General features: G+C 41.9%; 1 protein-coding gene across 1 annotated transcript in view; it reads right to left on the bottom strand.

The window, feature by feature from the left end:
• The window catches only part of MAN1A1 (mannosidase alpha class 1A member 1), an 884,250-nt gene that overhangs the window by 299,285 nt on the left and 558,949 nt on the right, over positions 1 to 26,016 (bottom strand). Inside the window, exon 8 of the mRNA XM_044074409.1 lies at positions 506 to 514. Coding sequence (XP_043930344.1) covers positions 506 to 514 — 9 coding nt within the window. The remainder of the gene's footprint in view (positions 1 to 505; positions 515 to 26,016) is intronic.

The raw sequence follows: 26,016 nt of genomic DNA, 5'->3' as shown, positions 1-26,016 counted from the left end.
TGTCTTCATAATCAGATACCTCAGAGTCATTGGACTCCAGGTCCGTCGAAGCTGCAGAGGACTGTTCTCTTTTCCTCTTAGCAGGGGAAGGTGACTTCCCCTAATCAGCGTAATAAGGTCTTCTGCCATTCTAAGCATATGTCGTTGTGGCATTGGAGTAGATGCATGCACTTTGGTCATTGTTTTTCTAGGCGTAGCACATACTCTAGGCCTAGGAAACTCAGTAGTTTTAGACAAAAAAGTCATCAGTTTGAGTCGAACGTCGGTTAAGCGAAGAACTGCCTCAGAAGCAGGGGCCTGCACAGCGGCTCCAGACCCATCCAAGGTAGAGACATCCACAGGTTTCACAGTCAAAGAAGAGTCTCGTGGCATACTGGACTCTGAATGCGTCTCGGTAGAGGCCTGCGAATCCACTGAAGCAGGCAAAAAGGACTGCGAAAGCGCCTCACTGAGTACCAGTGAACTGGCGACTAGCTTAACGGACGCATTGTTGGCAGCATTGGACCTATGTGGTCTGCCTCTGTCTTTATCATTATGCTTTTTTGGAATATCGGTAGTCAGATGGCTTACTGAAGCCATTTTGGAATACAGAGATCGAGAACGAAAGAATTCAGCGACAATAACAGCCCGATGACGAATGATTCGGGCATTGAACAAGGCACAAAACTGACAGCGAGGTACGTTGTGGTCTGGGCCTAAATAAGTGATGCAGTAAGAATGATAATCTGAGTGGCATTTGCTTTCCACAGGCAAGACAATTGTTAACTTTTTCTGACATCGGTTAGAGCAAGAAAAATGATCCCCAACGGGGTACTTAGCTTTAGAAGACTTAAGGATTATTCAATTCGTAAACGAAAATTCAGGTAGCGGCCGATCGGCACTTGCGAACTGTTTCTGCTTCGGGCTCCTCGGCAAGGAAGGTTGATGTAATGGCATCGGCTGCCTGTTTTTATACCCCTGACAACCAGGCATCAGTCCTGGAGCAACAGCATCCGACGCAGAAATACTAAGTCTCTGGTATTCGGGCCGACTGAGGGCTACCTGAAAGCAGATAACACAAGTGTGATGACTGCAACAGTGAAACAAGAAGATCATCTGCACAGCTTTAAAGGGGCTATTATCAAAGTCAAACCACTTCTGCAGGTAACTAACTGCTTTACTGTAACAATTACAGAAGTACCTACAGACATGCTGTGCCACAGATGGAGTAAAGTGCTTTAAGGCAGATAAAGCTTTAGTGTCAAAGAACTGATCATCCAGCCTTCTCTCTACTCATCTTTCAGACTCATCATCACTGTGTACAAATCTTGGGCAAAATTTCTTTCAAGTTTTGCTATAGACATGTGGAATATCTGCAGGATGTAGTGCATAAAATTTATTTAGCACTCTGCCTCAGAGATATTCTCAGTGATGCCATCCTCACTGGCCTCCACAAAACTCCAGATAAGGAGGTGACACTCCTCAGGCCCTTAACTAATAAAATAACTTTTAATAGACACCAGCATTCTATTAGCCTCTCTACAGCTGGGAACAAAGGCAGTCACCTTGTGACAACATACTGCATGATCTCCTTAAAGTCCTGGTCAAGGAAAGACAACAGTGCCTTTTTTTTTTTAAATGTTGAAAACTCACTGTGCACTTTCAAAAACCAGCATCTCCATATCATATCTTGCAAGGGCCTTGCTCACATGCTTTCCATAGTTATGTATTGCATAGCACAAACAGTTTGCTGTAATGATGCAAAACACCTCAGCTTTCACAAGTTTGAAAACAGACCTGTGTTTTTCATAATTAACTTTGGCATTTCTGCTTAAGGATGTCCGTTATTCTTGTAAAGATGAATTCAGCGCTTTCATTATGATCCTCATAGAAATCCAGAAGTTTGTGTTGTGTACCATGAGCATGAGTGAAGTACTAAATAACCAGGAGGAATATTTTTCTGTTTGGATGCATCTCATCCCAGTGAAAAATAGAAAGTGCAGAGTTCCTGCAGAAGGAGATCCTATGAATGAGAAGCAAGTACATTCATTACAATGCACTCAGCTTTTGTCTTCCCACATCTGAACTTTGAAGCCACAGTAGAGGCATGGTAACTTGTCTGTGCCAGCTTACTTCTACAGTCCATGAATACTTATGAACAATTGTGTTCCATACCATGTTAAAGTGTTGTCACTTTGGAAGCTTCACTGGTTCCACTAAATGACTGAATAAATTTTGCCATTACAAAGTTCTGCTTCTAGAGCTGAAGCTTTGCTGACGCTTTTCTGACTTCTGGTGACTTTTCAGTGCCTTTTCTCCATCTCACTTAATAGTGAAAGTTGTTCCACATGACATGCACTTGGTCATGGCATCCACATTTGGAAGAGATTGCACCCATGAATAACTGTTCCCAAGCCTTATTATAGGTGCAGAATGATTTTAGCTTTTCAGGAAACATTGTACTGCTTCCAGCCTCTTGCTGATCCATTGACCTTTTCTGAAACATGACTCTTGCAGGATACTTGCTCAGCACCACTACAATAAACCAAAATAGCTTTTAATACAAATTCTGACAATAAAATTAAGTGACCAGCAACAACCGTTCCTTAGGTGCCTATGCCATAGTGACTACCCAGAGACACTTGCTCATGTCCTGTAACGTGAAACTCTCCAGACTTGTAGTACACCTTGATATATAGCTATCCAGAATGAAAAAAGACAGCCTGCGAGTACAAGACGACAAGTAGACTCCACCTGAAAAAATAACAGTGGCGGTCAAGCAATGTAAGGCAGTAACAGTAACTCCTGTGCCAAACTTGACATTCTGCAGCTGTTAAACAATGAATCTGGCACAGAGAGGAGGACATGCAGATCCAACACAGAAGGCATTTAAGTGAGATTAAAATCTGTAAATCAAATATGGAAGCAGCAACAGTAACTACTGTTCCAATTTGACACCCTCAACTGTTACACACAAACCCAACGCAAAGGTATCCCTCTGAGAATAAAGCGTGGATACAGAGTGACAGCAACAAAGGTAAGATAATCAAAGGCATACTTGTGGGCTGACAAGATGAAATACATGGGTAGCGCAGCAATTATAATCCCCTCTGCAATTGTAATAACTTACCTACACACAAATTAGGCATGTTGTAAAGTTCATAGGTAGGTAGTAGCCTAATTGACCTTGTAGGCCATTTTAACCTTAGTCAATGTCCCCAAAAGTGAGAATCAAACTCTGTACCGTGTGTGCCTGTGAAATAAGTGATTTAGCCATTATGACAACTTTCAATCCTCTCAATAGGTACTCACACGATGGTCTGATTTTATTAAATTATCACAAAGCCACAAATAATGGGGGACAAGGGCTCAAAAATCAGGGACAGATTTTAAACATTGCTCTTACAAACTTAGAAAGTTGACATTTTGCATTAGCGTGCAGTTTCTGACTGCACAAGTCAAACTCAAACGTCTTATTTAATAACTTCAACTCCTATACTAGAAAACCACACATTTTATGAGGAATATACCAAAAGATATGGGGCAAAAATTTGGACATCCTGCAACAATCCTGAAAGCATCATTATACCTCTCAACCTCTTAGCAAAAGAAAACTGGACAGCAGCAATCACAGGGGTAAGAAGGGCCAAAATTAGGGACAGCCATCGATACTTAAAATTTTCTAAACTGACTAGAATAACAGTTTTTGCTTTATCATGCATTTTCTTAAAGATACGAAGGCAAACTCAAATGTATGTCATTATTTAAGGACTTCAACCACTCAACCATACCCTAACTTCTTAGCACAAAAAATCCAGACCAAGCTTGAAATAATGGGGATCAAATTTTAAATATTGCCCTTATAAAACTTATTTGCTAGAATAACAAAATTTGTGTTAGTATGCATTTTTCTCCAATTTATGAAGTCTCAAACTTAAATGTATGTCATAGTGATTTGCCAGAAAACTACAAATTTTATAAGGGACAGATTATTTCGCGAGGCAAAAATCTGGACAAACCTCTTATCCCAACAAATATGGACAGCAACAAACAGACCCAAAAGTTGATGGAATAAAATGCATTTTCTGAAGTATTGCTTTCAGTAACAAATTAACCCTCCATTTACCAGCAAAAAAACAAAACAAAAAAAAAAAAAACACATTTTATGTGGGACAGAAAAATATGAGGGGAAAAGCAGGACAGTCTGCAAATTTTCACAGAAAGACTACCCAGTACAAATGTTTTTTTTTTTTTAATCAAAAAAAAAAAAAACAAAACAAACAAAGGTCTCCTGTGACTACCTGGTGTCTTATCTTCAAAATCAAATTTCAGGTCTCAGGACTCCACAGTGGTGGTTGGTGCTGTACAGCAGCAGTGGAAATGCTTGAGCAAGGACAGCAAGCAGGGTAGTGGGTGGCAACAGAGCAACAACAGTGCAAACCCCAAGTACTTCCTCTTAGCAGCAGCCAGCGGCCCAAGGATGCGATGTCCAATTGCAAACAGCCAATAAAACCTCCACTACTCAGTCTAGCATGCAATGAAAGTGGCAAAAGTAGCCAAAAGAAAAAAGTAGCAGCAGACCAAATCTCAGTAACCTTTTCAGAAAAGGTACCACCTAACCAAGAGGCATGCTTTTTCTTCCTTAATTGTCATGGACTTCTTGGCAATTTATCTTAACTGGTTGCTTGCTGTGTTGGGAAAAGAACTTGTTGATTGAACAAACAGACTGTCAACAAGAGGATGATTTCAGCTTTTGCCAGTGTACAAGTGCCGACGAAGCAGTGTAGCATTCTACATAAAGGAGTTAAAGAACCAGGGAACTAGAGTACTTCTGGACACTCTGGGAAAATAGAGGGGTGGCAATGTTATGCTTGGCAGCAGCTAGACTAACTAAAGCTGCAGCTGGTGTGTCAGGTCTGGGATGAGTGTTTAAAAATCTGAACGACTGAAGAACTTTGTACATACAATTTGCTTTCTTATGTGTAGCATGCTGGCTGGCTGGAAAACCACAGGCAGTGATAAACCCATCCTCCAATGCTGACAGCACTGGGAAGATGGGAGGAGGTTCTGGAAATTCCACTTGTAACAGTTCAAAGTATTTTCTGAGGGACTGAGAAACCTCAGTGCTCTCCCACTGAAAAAACTGGCACATTCTGGAAATAGCCTGAGAAAGTGAATCACTCACTGGGAGATTCAAAAACTATGCTCTCCAGTGAGTCTGATTCAGAAATCGGAGGAGAAAAAAAACTGCATCTGTGCCATCACATTCCCCCTACAGGTTCAATTTCTTGAATCTATTCAGAAAATAGGAATCCATTTTTCTTTTACCAGAAACTACAATATAACATGGGTCAATAGTCTGTACAAGACGCTGAGCCAAATCTAATAAACCCATATAGCTTAGGCTACTGCACCAATGATCAATATGAAGAAAATCTGGTAGCTCTGATGCTATTTTTGTGGATATGCAGATGATCCAAAAGAGCAGGATCCAAAGATGGCTTGTATGCCAGGCAGAGATCACCTCCTTAACAGTCTGCAGGAAACTAAGTACAGGGGGATAAGGCTTTGAGGGAATCTGCATATGACATGCTGTTTACACCGTCTCCTATTTGTATGGAACCTCTGTGACATTGCAGATGTTGCATATTAGTTATTTATTTACATGTGTTAAGTGGGTAGTGTCTGAATGGGTTGAAAATATTTTCAGCAGAGACCCGGGGAGAAAAGCTCCACAACAAAAACAACATTAAGGTACAAGCAGTAAACTTAGTTTAAGTAGTACATTGGTAAAATATGTAACTGAGCTTAACAAAAATATTATAGCCAAATATAACAGAATACAATATAAACATGCATGTTTCAGGCACACAGGAATACTATTTTTTTACAACATATATGAGATACACAAGTCATGTAGCTTTACAAGGTGAGTCAGTTCTGAAAGACCAAAATTGGTCATGTAGTTTTACAAGTTAGGTCAACTGAAGGAACAAAGACTAATAAAGATAAGACATACACTGGGATAGCCCTATGTGGGATGAGCACTATTTGGGCCATCATGTGTGAGATAAGTGGGAAAAAATAGGAATAATATTAGTTGGGAGCAATACAGGGGCACATACAATTATCATTTAAACAGTCTTTCAGGGTAGTTTTAAATGTGGACAGGCTGGGGGGTTTTATTTATTTACTGACATTGGTTAACCGGGAAAGTCCACTGGGCTAATGACCCATTTTCAGTGGAGGCCCGGGGAGAAAAGCTCCATACAATCACAGAATTGTTTACATAACATCAGCTTAACTTTGAAAGTCAAGTTTTACACAATACAAATTGAAATAGATATACAAGACAAATACTACAAATACTATTATAGAGGTATACAATACAAGAAAAATAAATCCAGTGCGTTAGATTTTTAGTAATTCTGTTTGTATATTCTCATAAGTAAGAATACTGTTTAATCAATTCTGTTTATTCAGCCACAGAAATAAAGAAAGCAAGAGAGATTGGATATGAAGACAGATGGTGCAAATTGCAACTATATTAAGTTAGTAAAAGTATTTGTAGTGTATAGTGGCCAAAACATTTAAGGCAGTTTAATTATAGGACTACAAGAACAGACAAGGTTATTGAGATAGTTTTCTTTTAGTGCAAATTTGAATGTTTTTGGCAATGGCATGGGAACAGAGACATTGTCCAGCTCTTTTGTTGGGTTTAGTTATGGTTAAGAGTTGTTTGTTAGAGGACCTAAGACGCCAAGTAGGGGTGTGTGTTTGCAGTATAGTTTAAAGGGATGGGCAAAGGTTTGGATTATTTAGTAGTTTGGAGTAATATAGGTAATGAGGGGAACTCAAACCAGTTTATAGATTTAATGGCCAGGCAATGATGTCTGTGAGTTGGCATGCTGGAGACAAACTTGGCTATTTTATAGTAGCAGAACTGCGGCTTGTTCAGGAGAGATGTGTGTAGGTTATGAGAATGGGGCAACCATAGAGGAGGGATGGTAGAAGTAGACTATTAGCTAGTTTCAACTTGGTAGACCTGTCCAAATAGAGTTTATGCATATAGAGTTTGCCAAGCTTAAAATGTTTTTTTTTTGATTGAGTTGAGTATATGATTCTCAAAGGATAGTTTGTCATCAACTGTGATGCCAAGTAGTTTGGCTGTTTACAATTTCAATTTCCGTATTGTTTTGAGAGAATATTTTAAAGTCTAGAGTTGAGGTTTGGTTGTGAAGAGTAAAAGTTTTGATTATTTGGGATTAAGTAGCAGTCAAGCTTCGTTAAGTCAAGATTCAATGGAAGTACATGCATTTTGTGTTAACTTTAGGAGATCTGACATGTTGTTAGAGGATGTAATTATTGTTGAATCGTCCACGTACTGAATGAGTGTAATTTTCAGGGATGCTTTATGGAGATTATTAATAAACATGTTAAAAAGCAAGGGCCCAAGAACAGACCCTTGGGGGATGTCTGTGTTGTTGAGTAGGTAATCAGATTGCTTACTTTGCCATCTTAACAGACTGTTTTCTGTTGTGTAGATAGTTATTAGATTTGGGTAATCTGCTGGCAGGTTGCCCTCAGTCGGCCTGAATAACCAAGTTTTGGGTCCTGTGTCGGTTGCTGTCCCTTCTTCCATGACGTCAGGTTGTCAGGGGTATAAAACATGCAGCTGACGCCATTTTCACAAAAAATATACTTCCAAATAAAAGCAAATACAAAAAAAGGCTTTTGAGCATAGTAACAGAAAGAAGAGGTATAATAAGAGAAAAGCAGGGGGATGGAGGGTGGGTAACCAGGACTGCAACAGTGAATACACTCGAACATCTACATTTACAGTAAGTGTACACAACTGTACTATGTTCTTCATGTTTCACTGTTGCAGTCATTACATAAAGGTAGAATCCCAAAGCTATGGTTGGGAGGATGGAATTATACAGCATTAGGAGCAGCTATAAGGCCCTGCAGGACAGCAGTGGCAAAGCCTGCTCTGGATTTAGAGAAGAGAGGTAAACGGTAATTCTTGGTGAATGTATGAACTGAGCTCCAGGTAGCAGCTTCTAGAATGTCTCTGGTAGGAACCCCTCTGAGAAAGGCTGCAGAAGTAGATGCAGCCCTGGTGAAATGGGACCTGATCCCCTTGGGGACAGGTTTACCATGAAGCATGTAGCAGAAACGCATACAATGGCTTATCCATTTTGAAACTGTCTGCTTTGAAGTGGCCTTTCCCTCTGCCCCTGCAGCAAATGCCAACAGTAGTTGCTCAGATTTTCTTAGAGATTTTGTCCTGTTCAAGTAGAATCTTAGTTGTCTGTGTACATCCAATGAGTGTAGACTCCGCTCCCCCTTGTTCTGTGGTTTTGGAAAAAAAGTTGGCAGATGAATGATCTGAGAGCCACACTGGATACCACTTTAGGCATAAAGGATGGATTGGTCCTAAGTGCTACCCTGTCCAGGTAGAAAATAATAAAAGGCTCCACTGCCATGAGACTGAAAAACCACTCAGCGAAACGTAAAAGACTGGTTTATTGAATAAAAACAATAAATATAACGAACTCAACGTACTACGCTTTCACCCAAAAACTTCAGGGCATCATCAGAGTACTGAATACATAGAAGTATATTTTAGGTACATCTTTGTACATTTACATTATTACTGATTGTAACAAGAACAGTTATTTATATGTACATCTATAGTGTAGTGTTTCAGTTCAACTTTTTCTTTAAGAGTAAGCAATTTAAATAACTAATTAATTAACTAATCAAGGAATGTGTATATAAGGGATGGCAAAGTTTCTATGTATTCAGTACTCTGATGATGCCCTGAAGTTTTTGGGTGAAAGCGCTTAGTACGTTGAGTTGTTCGTTATATTTATTGTTTTTATTCAATAAACCAGTCTTTTACGTTTCGCTGAGTGGTTTTTCAGCTTCACAGTATTGCCTTTTTTGTACTTACTTTTTTGCCACTCAGTGTCCGTTTAGACTGGTTTTAAGTTTTTATCCGCCATCCTTGTTCACAATATAGTTTATTTTTACTGTACTGTCTTTTCAACCCGTTTTTTTCTGCTACACTGATTGCTCGACGCATCTCGCATCATTTTATAGTTTTTGTTTTTCATCTCGCAAACTAGTTTGCCTGTGGTTAGTGATTTTGGACTTTGTGCTCATTCCATCGACATGGTGCAACTTTTGTTGGAACATATAGACATAACACAAAGATTAATTAAGGCTTTGCAAGACAGGAGTGAGAAGAGCCCTGTCGATGCCGAAGTATTAGTGACAGAGTCACAAGAACGGCTGTATACACTCCATTCAACCCCAAATACAAGCCTGAATAGACCGTCAGCTAGAAATGGTTCAAGGAGTTCCACTGGAGGAGGTACTAATACAGGAAGTGATACATGTGGAGGCCCGCCTCCGAACTCAGCTTTGAACACTAGGGACGGACACAATGGAGGTGCGCATGGCGTAGCAGTCGGTTCTGAAAGGAATTTTATGGATTTAAAACTGTTTTTAGCAGCACCATCATTGAGCAAAGACCAGTTTCCTAAACACAGAGACATGGGCAGTCTTAATAAACAATTTATGGACTTTGAACGAGTTTTAAAGACTTTTAAATCATTGCAGATGGACAATGCCTTCTTAGAAAGATCGGTAGAATTGGGTCAGGTTCCAAAAGGAGTACGTATTTTTAAATTACCATATGGTTTCAATGAAGGCACTGTTTTATTTGATGAATTATTACAATTATTTGATAAAACTGGCTTGGAACTTGTTAAATTAATTATACGTAACAATAATACAAAGTTAGCTGTTTTAAATGAGCAATTGTGTTTTTTAGATAAAAGCATATGATAGGATTTATTATTTGACCACAATAAGTTTCGTTTAGAAAGTATTTTTAAAGAAATGGATAAATTTATTAAATAGAAGTTATGTTCTTACCATAACGTTCCATGTTAGTTGTCTTCTTCTCGCCTTCTTCTTGCTGGATGGGTTCGGAGCCGACCTCGGCTCCGACTCGGCCACTCTAAAAGCTCGAGAGTTGGTTCCACCGGCTCGAGGCTCCCCTTATATCCCACAATGCTAGGCGAGAGTTACCTCAGATCTCGTTTGTAAGCTAACCCAGCTTATACCAAAAAACAGTATAACAGTGAAACAGAATCCACCTCTAACAGCAGGAAGAAAAGGGTGACCTATATCCTGAAACAAGAAATATGCATAATAGCATATGACTAAGAAAGAGGTGGTAGAAAGAGAGGTCACGATCACAACTCCTCTAGGTCTGTCCAGGCCAGGGGAAGGAGGGTGGGGCCAAGAAGAAGGCGAAGAAGACAACTAACATGGAACGTTATGGTAAGAACATAACTTCTATATGTTAAGTTGTCTATCTCGCCTTCATTCTTGCTGGATGGGACCGTCCCTAGCACCTTGTCCCGGGTGGCCTAACGGAACAGACTCCTGAGAACAGTGGAACCAAAATTAGCTCTATGCCTAGAAGCTAAATCCAACTTATAATGGGAAATAAAAGTGTGAGGAGTAGTCCAAGTAGCCGCTGCACAAATGGTGTCAATAGGCAGTCTGTCTTGGAAGGCTAGAGAAGTAGCCAAAGCTCTGGTGGAATGGGCTTTAGGTTTATTAGGCAGTTCTTGGTGTCTAATTTCATAAACAAGGGTAATCAGAGATGTTAGCCATCTGGATAAAGATACCTTTGAAACTGGAAGTCCCTTTCTGCTTTCCGCATAGGAGACAAACAGCTGATCAGATTTTCTGAATAGTTTCGTCCTGTCCAAGTAGTACCTTAATTGACGATGAACATCCAGGTAGTGTAATTTCTGTTCAGACCTATTTGAATACTCCGGAAAAAACAGGGAGGTCAATGCATTGGTTTAGATTTGATGTTGAAACCACCTTAGGCAAAAAGGACGGGTTAGTTCGTAAGGAAACTCTGTCCTTATGGAACACAAGGTAAGGAGAACGACAACTGAGTGCTTGAAGTTCTGAAATTCTTCTAGCTGATGTGATAGCCACCAGAAAAAGAGTTTTCCATGATAATAGCTTTAAGGAACATGAAGCTGCAGGTTCGAAAGGGGAAAGAATCAAAGAAGCAAGAACTAAATTTAGGTCCCAAGGAGAAGGAGGATTTCTGACAGGAGGTCTGAGAAGAAAAACTCCTTTCAAAAAGGCTTTGCAGAGTTTGTGGGACATTAGGGCAGATTCAGAAATACCCACATGGAAATTAGAAATAGCCGCCAATTGAACCTTAAGAGTAGATGGAGATGAACCTGCATGGAAGAGTTCAGCAAGAAAATCAAGGACTAGTTGGATGGAAGCGGTGAAAGGATCTATGTCCTTTCCTTGTGCCCAATATGAGAAGCGTTTCCACTTACTCAAATAAATCTTTCAAGTGGAAGATTTGTGGGAAGCTATCAAAATATCTCTAACAGAGTGAGATAATTGAGGAAGCCTGGCTACTGTTGGAAGTGGAGGAACCAAGCAGTGAGGTTCAGAGAGGGGAGGGAGCGATGAAGCTGACCCGACTGATGGATCAAAAGATCTGGAACTAGGTCCAGGTTCCACGGTCGCTCCAAAAGAAATCTATGTAGAAAGGGGAACCACACTTGTCGAGGCCAGTAAGGCGCAATGAGGATCAATGAGGCCTTCTGAGCGATAGCTTTCTGTATTACTTGAGAGATCAGTGGGAAAGGAGGAAATGCATACAGAAGTCCCGGGCCAAACTTGGACTAGTGCGTCCCTGCTGGGTTGGCCTGGTAAAGGGAATAGAGTGAAGTATTCTCTGCACTTGCTGTTTTGGGGAGTAGCAAAAAGATCGCAGCAAGGCTGACCCCACTTGAGAAATATCTCTCTCACTACAGAGTCTTTCAGAGACCACTCGTGAGGCATAAGAATAGCTCTGCTCAACTTGTCCGCAATGTGATTGGACTTGCCGGGATGTGCGTTGCTATCAGAAAACGCTGAGAAGAAATCGCCCATTGCCACAGTCTGAGTGCTTCTCGACACAGGGGGTATGATCTGGTTCCGCCTTGTTTGTTGATGTACCACACTACAGACATATTGTCTGTCTGGATTGCAATCGTTCCCAAGGGAAGAGAGTCTTGAAGGGCTTGCAACGCTAAAAGCACTGCTCTCATCTCCAGAACATTTATGTGCAAGTGGCATTCGTTTGGTTGCCATGTGCCCTGGACTGTCCTGCCCTGATAATGCCCCCACCCGATCAGGGAGGCATCCGTTGTCAGAGTAGCAACCGGAGGAGGTGGAACAAATGGTCTCCCCAACAGGAGCTGGGGAAGACATCCACCACATGAGATGCTTTTGCACGCTTGCGTGATCATAATGGTGTGAGACATTGGAAGTTCCTGGTATGACCATTGAGAAAAGAGCATCCACTGAAGGATCCGCATGTGGTATCTGGCCAATGGGAGGAGAGGTATGGCGCTGCCATAATTCCCAACACCTTTAGAACTAACCTGGCTTTGGCTCTGTTGTTGTTGAGAAGTAGTGACACCAATTTTGAATGTCTGATATCCTTTGGTTCGTTAGTGTTGCAGACATGTTTACAGTATCTAAATTTGCCTATGTAGGTAATAGTACGACAAGGCGACAAAACAGACTTTTCGCAATTTATTGAGATACCCAATTTTGACAGGCGAAAAGTGTAATCTCTGGCCATCAGAAGGAGATGCTTGGTGGGAGCTGTGAGGAGCCAGTCGTCCAAATATGGAAACACCTGGAATCCTTGTCGTCTCAGGTGAGAAGCTACCACTGCCATGCATTTGGTAAACACCCGGGGGGCAGTGGTGAGACCAAAGGGCAGGGCCCTGAATTGAAAATGACTGGTTCCCAGCCTGAAGCGGAGGAATCTTCTGGAGCGTCTGTTCATTTTTATGTGATAGTACGCGTCCTGAAGGTCTATAGAGCACATCCAGTTTCCTTCTCCCAATAGGGGAAGAATGGATTGCAGCGTGACCATCCGAAATCTTGTTTTCTTGACCGATCTGTTCAAGATACTGAGATCCAAAATTGGTCTCCAGTCCCCTGTTTTCTTTGGAACTAAAAGAACCTTGAGTAGATTCGGATCCTTGTTGGTCTGCTGACACTGGCTGAATAGCTCTTTTGCAAGCAGTTTTGAAATTTCCAAAGCTGCTATATCCCTTTGAGCGGTGGAACATCTGGAAGGGATTTTTTGACTGATTTGGAAAGCGAAGAAAGGGGATAGAATAACCTTCGAAATGATGGACTGTACCCATTTGTCTTGTGTCAAGGATAGCCAGGCTTCTGGGTACAGTGACAATCTTCCCGACTGCCTCGAAGATGGGCAGTCGGGCAACACCTCAGGGATGCTGAAAGGGCTTATCGGAGGAAGTTTCTCGATTGCCCTGGTTCTGCGGACCCCTCTGCCTCTAGGGCGGCGTCTACCATTGTTGTTCCCCCTCTGCCTCTGGCGGGGAACTGACTCTGTCGTCAGGCGAAGTCCCTTGAGATTGTTTACGGAACCACATCTTTCCACCCTTCTGGCCTTTGGGGTAAGGCCTAGAAGGAGTCAAAACGGACTCAGGCGGCAGAAAGGGTCTTGCCATCAGTCTCGCACCTAGTCAGGGTTTCTTTCACTTGAGGACCAAAAGAGATGATCCATCAAAAGGGAGTTCGTGAAAGACGTCTTGAAAGGTTCCAAAATTGCATAGCCGCATCCAGGCGTGCCTACGTAAGGCTACCCTGTTCCTGCGGCTCTGCTCGCTCCATCGGCCGCATAAGAGAGGAGGCATGGAGGAGTTGGAAATGGAATTAAGGATAGCCAGCTGCGTGTTCATTTTTCTTGGAACCCCGCAGCTGTAGGGTCCTTCAACATCTCACTCGCTTCCTTGACCAAGTCCCTTTGAAGACGAGTGAAATGGCACAGGTAATTCAGCGACGCATGGTAAAAGTCGCTGAGGAGAACATCCGCTTCCATACCTATCCATGGACCTAGATTCCTTGTTAGGTGGATGGACAGGCACTGAAGGATCAGCCAGTTCCTTCTTTGTGGCGGCAGCTACCACCATAGCATCCACAGAAACTCCTTTTGATAAAAATTGCTTGTCTGATGGAGCTGTGATGAATTTGGAGGGTCTCCTGGGAGTGGGGTCCACTGAATCAGGAGCCGTCCATGCCTTCTTAGCTACCACCTGCATGAGGGGGTCAAGGGGGACACCCAGGAGGTGGAAGGACGAGAGCCAACGCCTCAAGATACACAGATTCGTCCTCTGAAGGGTTGAGGGCTGGCCAATTTCCCCTCTGTTTAAGGATCTCCAGAATGTCTGCAAATGAGACATCTTCAGAAGGGGAACGGGGGAACCCTCAGAATCATCCAGATCTGTGTCCGCCGTGATAGACTCAGGTGAGTCAATGTGCTTCCTCTTGCACTTCCTTTTCCGAGGGGGCTTTTCTGCCAAATCAGGAGAGGCCTCGGAAGAGGATGAAATCCCCAAAGGGGGCTCTTGAGGAGCTGGCTCTCTGCGGTCCGGAATGAGGGAGTGAGTCGACTTACCCTGAGGCAGCATAGATGGAGGGGCTGACGGAACCGACTGTGGAGTAGAGCCAGGCTCTAACACACTCCGCATGACCTCGAAAGCACCCCTGTCAGGCAGAGCCAGAGGTCCCCGCTCCGAGGAGCTAAGGACCCCCCTCGGCACCGACAGTGATGGCTCCGAGGCCGATGTCGGAGCCGAACTCACCAGCGCCGAAGCACCGAGAGGGAGAGGGGGGTCGGACAAGGGTCCGATGCCACTCACCCCCTCGGAGCCGACGAGGGAAGTCCGGCGCCGAGATTCCTCCACGGAAGAAAACGGAGCCGACGACGGAGCTGAAGACAATTGTCTCAGCTCCGAAGTGACCACAGTCTCGGTTCCGACACGACCCGGCTCCGAACTCAAAAGAGTCGAAGGAGGAAAGAGTTGATGGACGGGGGCAGGCAGCGACTGATGAGTCGGGCTCTGAAGCATCTGGGCTAGTGCCTCGGACTTGAGTAGTCGACTCACCACCCTCTGAAGGTCATGATCGGAAAGCCTCGATGACCTAGAGGAATGAGACCTTTGGCTCCGTTCAGACAGCAGGGGAGAACCTAGAGCCGAATGAACGGAGCCAAGAGAAGGTGACCTAGACCTCTTTCTGGTTGTCGGCTCCGAAGATCTTGTCGGAGCCGACACGGTACCTCGATAACCGCGCCCCCAGCCGGAGCCAAGGAAGCCACAGAAACTGTGGACTGAGCCTTATCGGCTCCAGCCGGAGCCGATAAAGGCAAAGGTTGAACAACCTGAGGTCTCGGCTCAGAAGCCGGAGCCGAAGACCTCGATGCCTTAGAGGGTTTCCCTGTTGAGACAGACAGGGAATCCTCAGGCTTCAACAAGCCTCTCAGAATTAGCTTGTTTTTTCTTTCCTGCAGGACCCTGGGGCTGAAGCCATGGCAAACAGCACAGGAGTCCTGCAGGTGCAAAGGCCCCAGACAATAGACACAAGAAGTGTGAGCATCTGTCAGAGACATTTTCTGACAGCACGCATCACACTTCTTGAATCGAGACCTTTGCTTCTTTGACATAGCCTAACTGGTGAACACAAACACACACTCAAACACACCAGTTATACCCTGTCAGAATAACAATTTTAGTAAAGATACTAAAAATAAAGTACAACAAACTGTAGCAAATTATAGTAAACTACACAAACACTCCCTAGGGAAGAGAAGGCCTAAGGCCCAAGGGAAGAACCAAAGGTTCTTTATAACAAGAAACGGAAAAATTAGGGTCGGGATAAAGTTCTATGAACTATACTAATTTAAGAAGAATTAAACTGAAAAGGGGAAAAGAGTAACTTTTAATAGAAAAAGCTAAAACTCACCAGGAACCGGTAGAAGCAACCAACCTCGAAGCTGTAGCGGCAAACGAGATCTGAGGTAACTCTCGCCTAGCATTGTGGGATATAAGGGGAGCCTCGAGCCGGTGGAACCAACTCTCGAGCTTTTAGAGTGGCCGAGTCGGAGCCGAGGTCGGCTCCGAACCCATCCAGCAAGAATGAAGGCGAGATAGACAACTTAACATCAAAGGTTTGGACATTAAAAATCACAAATTGAACAGAGACACCAATGATTACAAGAACAATAAAGTGTATGTACATTTTAAGGAATATAAGAACATGAAACAAATTGTTAAATATGTTGATACTGATGTTAATAGGGACAATATTAGATCTCCAATTAATGAACAAATAACACAAGTACAAAGAGCTAGAAATGATAACTTTGGCCACGAGGAAGGGCAGGGAGTTTTTTTTAGAAGAACTGACCCTCAGAAGGTCAGAATGGTTAAGCGACCGCTATGGCGGTCAGTTCTATCAACAGAACAGACATTACAATACAACAGTACACAGGACCAATTCATGGCACAGATACATTTAATCAAGTTAATTTACCTGTTCAGGGTGATTTTAACTTACAGAGTTTTATTATAAATATTGGTGACTCAATAAATGATACTACTTTTAAAAATGAAGGGTTTGATGAACCTGATATTTATGATTTAGGTAGTTTACAGAAAGTACAGTTTTGTACCTACCATAAATGTAGATGTCCGATAGGTATGAATCTGCAGTCATCACATATGGGTTGTCCTGCCTCAGGCAGCCCTTCGGTCGGCCGGATTCCAAAGTCTGGGTCTGGCCTCGGCTGATGTCGCAATTTCCCCGATGTCAGAGCGTCTGGGGTATAAAAGCATCAGCCGATGCCATCTTCCTCAGTTTTTCTTGTCCCAGATGCCAGGTGCCCTCTAGGAAGGCTAAATTTGTATAAATGCAATAAAATTCCAAACATTTGCAAAAATATATATATACATGTATACCCCAGACGCTCTGACGTCGGGGAAAGTGCGACATCAGCCGAGGCCAGACCCAGACTTTGGAATCCGGCCGACCGAAGGGCTGCCTGAGGCAGGACAACCCATATGTGATGACTGCAGATGCATCCTTGAAGGACATTACTGTTATTTCACATTGTTGTTACAACTGTTCTACTGTTACGGATGGTGGCTTCAGTTTATATAATTTTACTGACAGTAATTTTGGCCATGATTTTTTAGCCCTTTTTAAAAGAGGTTTTACATTTGTACCATCTTTTAAGCATGACATTGGTAAGGTTTTAATCAATTTAAAACTTTACACTCGATTATTGAATTTAACATTTTTTTTTCCAACAACAACCATGGCTGTACAAATGATTCCAGTTGTTTTACGCTTAAGCGCAGTAATACATTCATACCACCACATAATCCTATGGTATATATTTTTGAGAAACTTTGAGAGACACAGATTAGGAGAGTTTTGAGGAACGATGTATACACAACACACAATCTCACCCCGGCAGAAATGTTTTGTCTTAAAGAACTTACTATGTCTGGGAAATACAGAGTTATGAAACCAGACAAGGGAGGTGGTGTGGTAATCATGACAAACATGGACTAGTTCAACAAAATGACCATCATGCTTAGTGATAGTAATACATATGAAAAAGTAACCAAGTATGAAATGTCTAGGGCATATACCAAGGTGGATTGGTTATTATATGAACTCCTTATGGATGGAACTATAACTAAAGAAGAATATTCCTATTTATCTGTTGAGTTTCCTATTACTCCATCCATTTTTGGTATTCCAAAAATACATAAAGACACTTACAATCCACCCTTTAGGCCTATAGTGTCAGCCAGGGGTTCAAAAACTGAGGCTATTGCATCTTTTATAGATATTCACTGCAAGGAGACGCTTAAAAATTTACCTCACATATTAAAAGATCCCTGGCATTGTTTAGACATTGTGAGACAACATATGACGAATTTGAGCCCTAATGTTATCATGGCTACCATTGATGTTGTGAATCTGTTTACTGTTATTCCTCCCACACAAGGCCTGGAAATGTTCGAGGCCAGTTTATTAAAATATAGTGGCATAAATGTCTCAAAATGCAGACTTTTGACTGAATTGATGGAAATAGTATTGGAGAATAATTTTATTTATATGGATGGAGAATACTATAGACAAAGTAGAGGTGTGACCATGGGGGCCAAATGTGCACCAATTTATGCTAATTTGGTGCTAGCTAATTGGGAGACAGAGTTTGTTTTCACATCAACATATTGGTCCAAAATTGCCTTATACTTATACCTTGATGATATCCTTATTTTTTGGGTGGGCAATAAAGATGAATTTGCAGAATTTATACAGTTTTTAGGCATGACAACTGGTTTCTTAGAATTTACTAGTAAAATTTATGACAACAATTGTGAATATCTTGATATTGTTCTTTCCTACATCGATGATGAGATGCATTCTAACATTTTTAGAAAGAAAACATTTTCAAATTCCTTTTTACATTTTAATAGTTGCCACCCTTTTTATCAAAAGAGGAATATGATTAAAGGTCAGATAGTAAGGCTGTCAAGAATCATTAGTGATGACAACACATTTAATTTAGAAACTGAAAAATTATCGAATATGTTTCTTGACAGGGGATATCCGAATGAACTTATATGTAACATTAAAAGGGAGATCTATACCAAAAGACATTTGATATATAGACCTATCATTAAATTTGGATGTGATAGTACATTGAACACCAATACAAATACAAATAGATTTAGAAATTATACTTTTGTATTACCATACGACACATCTCAACATATAGTTAATATTATTCATGAGACTTAAGTGTTTTTACCAATAACATTGAGTTGACAGAGGTCATTGGCAGTTACCCCAAGATTACCTTCAGTAGAGGAAGGAATCTGAAGGAAATTTATGAGATGAACATCAATAATGATATTTTTAAAATGTCCAAAATGAACAAATGTGGATCCTGTCGCACATGCAAATACATTAGTGATGGTCCATATGCTGCTATTTCTAATTTTGGTAAAACAATTAGATGCCCTGGGTATTGTAATTGTAATTCCAAGATGGTTGTTTATGTAGCAACATGCTCAGCATGTTCAGAATTTTATGTTGGAAAAACCATTAGGAAGTTAAGAGAACGCATTGTCGAACATGTTAGAGATATTAAAAAACATAAAAACACCAGTTCTCTATATACACAAAGTATTAGCTGTCCTAATTTTAAAAGATTTTTATTTTTTATTATCGATAGAATTCCCCATAATATACACAAGGGTGGTGATGAGAAGACCATGCTGGAGGCCAAAGAATGTCTCTGGCAACTTAGACTAAATGCCTGTACCTTGTTAGGTATTAATGAACACGTCTCAATATCTAGTGTATTAAAACTTAAATCATATTTCATTTGAATCATTTTTTATGATTATTTATGATGGATTTTTATACATTGACATTATGTATGTATTTAACCAATTATTTTGATATATATTTATGACATTTATGACGTAGCTACTTTACAGTTAATAGTTAATATATGTTTTAGTAATATTTTAGGTACATCTTTCTACACTTGCATTATTATTGATTGTAACAAGAACAGTTAGTTATATGTACATCTATAGTGTAGTGTTTCAGTTCAACTTTTTCTTTAAGAGTACGCAATTTAAATAACTAATTGATTAACTAATCAAGGAATGTGTATATAAGGGATGGCAAAGTTTCTATGTATTCAGTACTCTGATGATGCCCTGAAGTTTTTGGGTGAAAGCGCTTAGTACGTTGAGTTGTTCATTATATTTATTGTTTTTATTCAATAAACCAGTCTTTTACGTTTCGCTGAGTGGTTTTTCAGCTTCACAGTACTGCATTTTTCCACTGCCATGAGAGCCTGACGTTCTGAGATCCTTCTAGCTGAAGTGACTGCTAAAAGAAAAGCTGTCTTCCAGGAGAGAAATTTTATGTCCGGAGTAGCAGCTGGCTCAAATGGAGGCAGGGTGAGTTTTTCCAACACAAAATTGAGGTCCCATGCAGGAGATGGTGCTCTCTTGGGAGGTCTTAAATTTTTGGCCCCTCTGCTTTAGCAGGGGATGAGAAAAGAGGGGAGGCTCTGTGTAGTAATGAGCTGAAATGGCAGAGGCGTGGATTTTTATGGAAGAGAAAGATAGGCCCTTGTGAAGCATCTCAGTTAAATATTGCAGAATCTGAGGAATATTGGGCATTTCTGTGCTTATTCCTTGTGCCTGATTCCAGGCACATAATCTTTTCCATTTATCAGCATAAGATTTTCTAGTGCTAGGCCTTCTATCCTCCAAAATGACATCCATCACAGGTTTGCTGAGAGATGTAACTGGTGAAATTAGTTGATTAGCCATGCTTCAAGATTCAGAGTTTGGAGCCAACTGTGTAGAATTTGAAAGTTCTGCTGAGACAGAAGATAAGGTGTCTGACACAGGTACCACGGAGGAAGGTGTGACATATTGCGTAGGAGCGGGTACCAATGTTGGTGAGGCCAGTTTGGAGCAATCAGAATCATTTTTGGTTTTTCCTGTCTGACTTTTAGTAATACCTTGGAGAGCAGAGGCAGAGGGGGGGGAAGCATAGATTGATAGGTTTTTTCAGCTGAAGGACAGAGCATCCACTTTCCAAGCTTTTTTGTGATGGATTTTTGTGCAGAATTTGTCCAACTGATAGTTTTGGGGTAAGGCAAAAAGATCTATGTTTGGGCTCCCCCATTTGCTTGTCAACATGCTGAAGATTTGCGGATCCAGTTTCCATTCGTGTGGGTACATAAGATTTTTGCTTAGTTCGTCTGCCAGAGTATTTTGCTTTCCTGGCAAGAATTGAGCTTGTAGATGTATTTGGTAAGACAAGGCTGTGTTCCACAAGGCCATGGTTAGTCTGCAAAGGGGGTAGGAATGGGTGCCCCCCTGCTTGTTTATGTACCACATGACTGAGGTGTTGTCCGTCTTTATCAGTTGTCCTGGATGAAGAAAGTCCTTAAAAGCTGTCAGTGCATTCTGCACAGCTAGCATCTCTTTCTGGTTGATATGCTGGTGGATTTGATTTGGGCTCCATTCACCCTGAATGTATCTCCCTGCCAGATGTGCCCCCCCAAGCATGTCTGATGTGTCTGTAGTCAGGGTCTGGGTGGCAGGGGGTGGAATGAAAGACAGTCCCTTGTTTTGGTGACAGGCCTCTGCCCAGCATAGGGAACTCTTGCTGCAGGCAAGGAATGATAGGAATCATTGTTTCCAGGCAGTGACGATGTTGACTCCATAAGCTTTTTAGGTACCGCTGAAGTTTCCTCATATGCAGTCTTGCATATGGAATTAGAAGAATGCAGGAAGCCATGAACCCCAAGGCCTGCAGAATTTGTCTTGCAGATAACTGGGTTTTTGTGGCCACTTGTTTGAAGTAAGTCATCAATTGGATTTGTTTTTCTGGCGTGCAGCAAGCCATCTGGGCAGTTGTATTCAACCTTGCACCCAGGAATGTAATTTTTTGAGAGGGTACCAGTTGTGATTTCTTTTTGTTTACGGTGTACCCTAGGCAAGTTAGAAGCCTTTTTACAAATGCCAGATGCTGTAGAGAGTGTCCTTGTTTTCTGCCTGAATTAGACAATCGTCCAGATAAGGATAAATTTGAATGTTTCTTTGTCTGCAAAATGCAATTACTGGTGCCAGGCACTTTGTAAAGACCCTGGGTGCAGTAGATAAGCCAAAGGGCAGTGCAGAGAACTGGTAATGCAAATAGCCTGCTTTTAAGCGGAGGTATCTTCTGCAAGATTCCCTGATTGGGATATGCAGGTAAGCCTCTTAAGTCTAGGGTTACCAACCAGGCATCCTTGCCTAGCATAGGCAGTAACTGTTGTAGTCTCAGCATCTTGAATTTTTGAATGTCCAGGAAAATATTTAGAATGGATAAGTCCAGAATTGGACGCAGAGATTTGTCTTTTCTGGGTACCAGGAAAAGTCTTGAATAAAAACCTTGTCCTTTTTCCTTTTCTGGCACTGGTTGGATAGCCCCCATATCCATGAGGGACATAACTTGTTTCTGGGCCTCTGCCCACTGATTTGGAGGCAAATCTGACCATCCGTTTGGAATTGGCAACGTGTGGAAATGAAATCTGTATCCCTGAGATACTATATTTAAAACCCACTTGTCCTGGGCAATTAGATGCCAATTTTGTGCATGAAGTGCTAGTTTTCCCCCAAAGGAGCTGCCAAAAGATAAGTGCTTGGAAATGGCAGAGGAAAGTCATTGAGACTGTTTACCGTAGGGGGGTGCCTTGCTACTTCCAGATTTGGAGGTGGAGGCACCCCATTGTTTTATTCTGTAAGTTCCTTGTGACTGAAACCTGGAGCCTTTGGAGTGTCTGGGTTTGACCTGAGAGGCTCTGGTGGATACTGGAAAGTGCCAATTCTTAGTAGGCCAATGCCTGCTGAATCTGGATGGCTGCACATGTAAGAAATCTTTTACAGTTTGCATAGATTTAGCTTTGTCTTCCATATTTTTCAAAACTTCGTCTGCCTTATTACCAAATAGACTGTCCTGTTGTAAAGGAGCATCCAACAATTTTGCTTTAACATGATCAGGCAGATTTTGCTCCTTGAGCCAAGCATGCTTTCTTATCACAGATCCAGTTACAGCAGCCCTGCAAGAAGCCTCCAAGGAATCAAAACCACATTGCAAAGTATGCTTTCCAACTTGTTCAGCTGAATGTAATAAATCCTGTAACTCTATTTTCCACACAGTCAGAAATCGAGAACATTTTCTGTTTAAGTAAGCCTATGACATGCTGCTGATATTTAAGCATATAAAATTGACAGTTTAAAGCCCTGATTGCCAGGGTTGCAGATGTGTACACCTTCTTACCCCATCTATCCAGCGCCCTGGAGTCTCTATCAGAAGGGGTAGGATTTTTAGCAGTAGAAGCCTCAACACCCTTGGGACCCTGAGAAATGGTTTCAGGGTCAGCAGTAGGGTTTTTAAAAATAAATTTGTGGGAGTCAGGAACCCTGTAATATCTGTCTGGCTTACTAGGAGCCGGAGGCAGGGAAACAGGAGCCATGGTGGATTCTGAGAAAACATCAACAACAATGTCTAGAACAGGAGGTATAACCAAAGGCCTATGCTGAGAAAGAAGGAAATCCCTAAGCCTCTTTTTTGGATTCTGAAAAATCCTGACTCTCCCAATGAAAATGTTCCCTTAAGGTATGCAAAGTTTCTCTAAAAGAAAAATCCTCAGGAGTAGAAGAAGGGATGGATTCTTCTGCATCAGAGTCCATATAAGGTGGAATAGATAATTCCTGATCAGAAGAGGAATCAGAAGAAATGGAAACCTGATCTGAAGATTCATAATCAGTGCCTGGCCTAGGCCTCTTAGCAGGAAGGGGTTGGGAACCCCTGATCAAGGTAATTAAATCCTCAGCCATTCTGATCATTTGTTTTTTAGGCACAGGGGCCTGAGCACGTGGCCCATGCGTCAGTTTTTTAGACATAGAAGTTGGTTTTGGCTTTGTTTTTGAGGATGGCGCCGGTTTAATATACAAATCTTTAGGCCTGAAAACAGGTGCCTGCTCAGTGGCTCCGGACCCATCTTAGGGAGAGACATTCACGGTTTCAATACTTGAAGTGTCTCGCAGCATACCGGTCTCCGAACGGGTCTCAGTCGAGGCCTGCGAATCAAAAGTAGCGGGTATCAGGGGCTGCGAAAGCACCTCACTGAGTACCAGCAAACCAGCGACTGGCTTAGAAGCTTCGTTGTCGGTTTTGGACCTTGACAGTCTGTCTCTGTCTTTTTCTTTATGTTTTTTGTGAATTACGGTAGTCTGATTGCTAACCGACGACATTTCTGGATAGTTAAATCTTGAGCCAAAATATTCAGATGCAAAAATATACTGACGCTTAATAGTGCATTGGTTAAATTTAGCACAAAACCGACAGCAAGGCACGCTGTGGTCAGGGCCTAGGAAAGGAATACAGTACAAATGAAAATCCTGATGAGGTATTTGCTTCCCACAAGTAATACAATTATTAACTTTTACTGACATCGGTAAGGAGCAAGAAAAAGTTTCCCCAATGGGGTACTTAGCTTTAGGTTAAAGACTTCAGTTCTGAAACTCGAAAATGAAAATTTCAGGAGTTGGCCCGACCGGCACTTGCGAACTGCTTCTGCTTTGGGCACTGCGCGGCTAGAAAGACTGATGAAAATGGCGTCGGCTGCATGTTTTATACCCCTGACGACCTGACATCATGGAAGAAGGGACAGCAACCGATGCAGGACCCAAGACTTTGTTATTCAGGCCGACTGAGGGCAACCTGCCAGCAGATTACCCAGATGTAATGACTGCAACAGTGAAACATGAAAAACATCCAGGATAGCGTGTGTGGGGGGCAGTTTACGGTCTCAAATTGTAAAAGTAGTTTTGAGTGGGACACTGTCTTAAAAGCTTTTGATAGGTCTAGTAGAATCACTGATGTTAGTAGGCCTGCATCAAGAGCTTTGTATACAGTGTTGGTAAATGACAGTAAGGCTGTTGTGCTGTGTGCTGGCCGAAAACCATGTTGGGTGGGTGCGAGTAGGTTATTATCGAGATGTTTTAGCAATTGAGAATGAATGCACTTTTCTAAAATTTTAGATAGAGTGAAAGTATGCAGATGGGCCGGTAGTTAAACAGATCACTGGTGTTACCACCTTTGTGAAGAGGAGTAATAATTGAGCATTTCCACAGTTGTGGGACATATGCTTCAGAGATTGACTGGTTAATGAGAATGCTAATTGGAAGAGTTATACAATCTGCTGCAAGTTTTAGGTATTCAGCTGGAAGGCCATCGGAAGAAGGGGAGCATGGTTTTAGTTTTGAGAGCAGTTTACAAACCTAGAGAGGTGGGTACTGGTTGTAATGCAAATAGAGGAGTGGATTTTAGTTATCTGTTGAGGAAGGATGTTTCAGTCTTTGGCTATTTAATGGGAGTAGAGGGAGTCTCGGTGATGGTTGTGAGACTGGGTTACTTTTAGCATTAATTTGTTGGATGACCTGAGGAGTCTACAGTTTGTGTTTGACTGAACGAGGTTTGATAAAGCTGGGCAGTTGAAAGGGTGGAATATAATTTTATGTGCAAGTGAAAGTTGCTTTAGTAATAATAGGTTGGGAAGTTCTAGTCAGTTGAGCTGTCATAGCACCTCTCCCAAAGATTCAAATATCCTCCTAGAAGGATTGACTCAGGCAAGGTACATGCCAAAGGGGGCAATTTACTCAATGAGTGTGCTAATGAGGGCTGAATACAGTGTAATTCTGCCTTCCTTGGAACAAGATGTCATAACCTTGCCTATAAGTCGTGCAACATAGAATGATTTCCATACAACCATTGACACATGATGGTCAAAGGCCAGGTTACTGTCTACATGCATTCCCAAATCCCCGACTACTGGATCTACTCTTAGGGGTGTGTTATCAATGAGGTAGTTTCCAGGGGTGGCCAACCTTCCAAAGGATACCACTATGCAGTTCTTGGTGCTGTGTTTCAGACTGTGGCTCTGATACCAGTTACTTGCCCGAGTCAGTCCTTCTTGGAGGATATTTGAATCTGGGGGGGGGGGGGTATTATGACTGGACCTAGTTTGCAATCATCAGCAAACTTAGTCAGAGGCCCATGATGTTGGCCTTGATTTCAGAGAAATAAATGCCAAAAAGGTGTGCACCAAGCACTGAGCCCTAAGGGACTCAGCTAGTGGACATGGACTCCCATATCCTAATATTCTGTGTTCTAAATGTGAGCCACCCAGCTATTCACTGGGTGACATAAGAGTTTATACCCAATTCCATTAGTTTGTCTAGAATACCCATGTGGGGTACTAACAACTATTTTGGCAATTCAAAGTAAGCAGTATGCATCATTTTGCACTCATTCACTGCCTTGGTGACCTTCAGGTTAAGTAGGCATGATATGCCCTTGACAAAATCAAACTGGGTCAGATCCTTGTATCTGAAGATTTCCTAGGTCAATGTTAACTCATTCACTCCAGTGGAGCTCAGGAAGTTTGCAGAGTAACTTACAATGGGCTGAGCCTAAACCTTTTGACAGAAATAAGTTATGTCC

This window comes from Protopterus annectens, chromosome 1.part1 (assembly GCF_019279795.1).
Source record: "Protopterus annectens isolate FY-2018-M chromosome 1.part1, PAN1.0, whole genome shotgun sequence".
Classification (NCBI taxonomy): Eukaryota; Metazoa; Chordata; order Ceratodontiformes; family Protopteridae; genus Protopterus; species Protopterus annectens.
The sequence above is the reverse complement of the archived record's forward strand: the minus strand, read 5'-3'. Positions and strand labels throughout refer to the sequence as shown.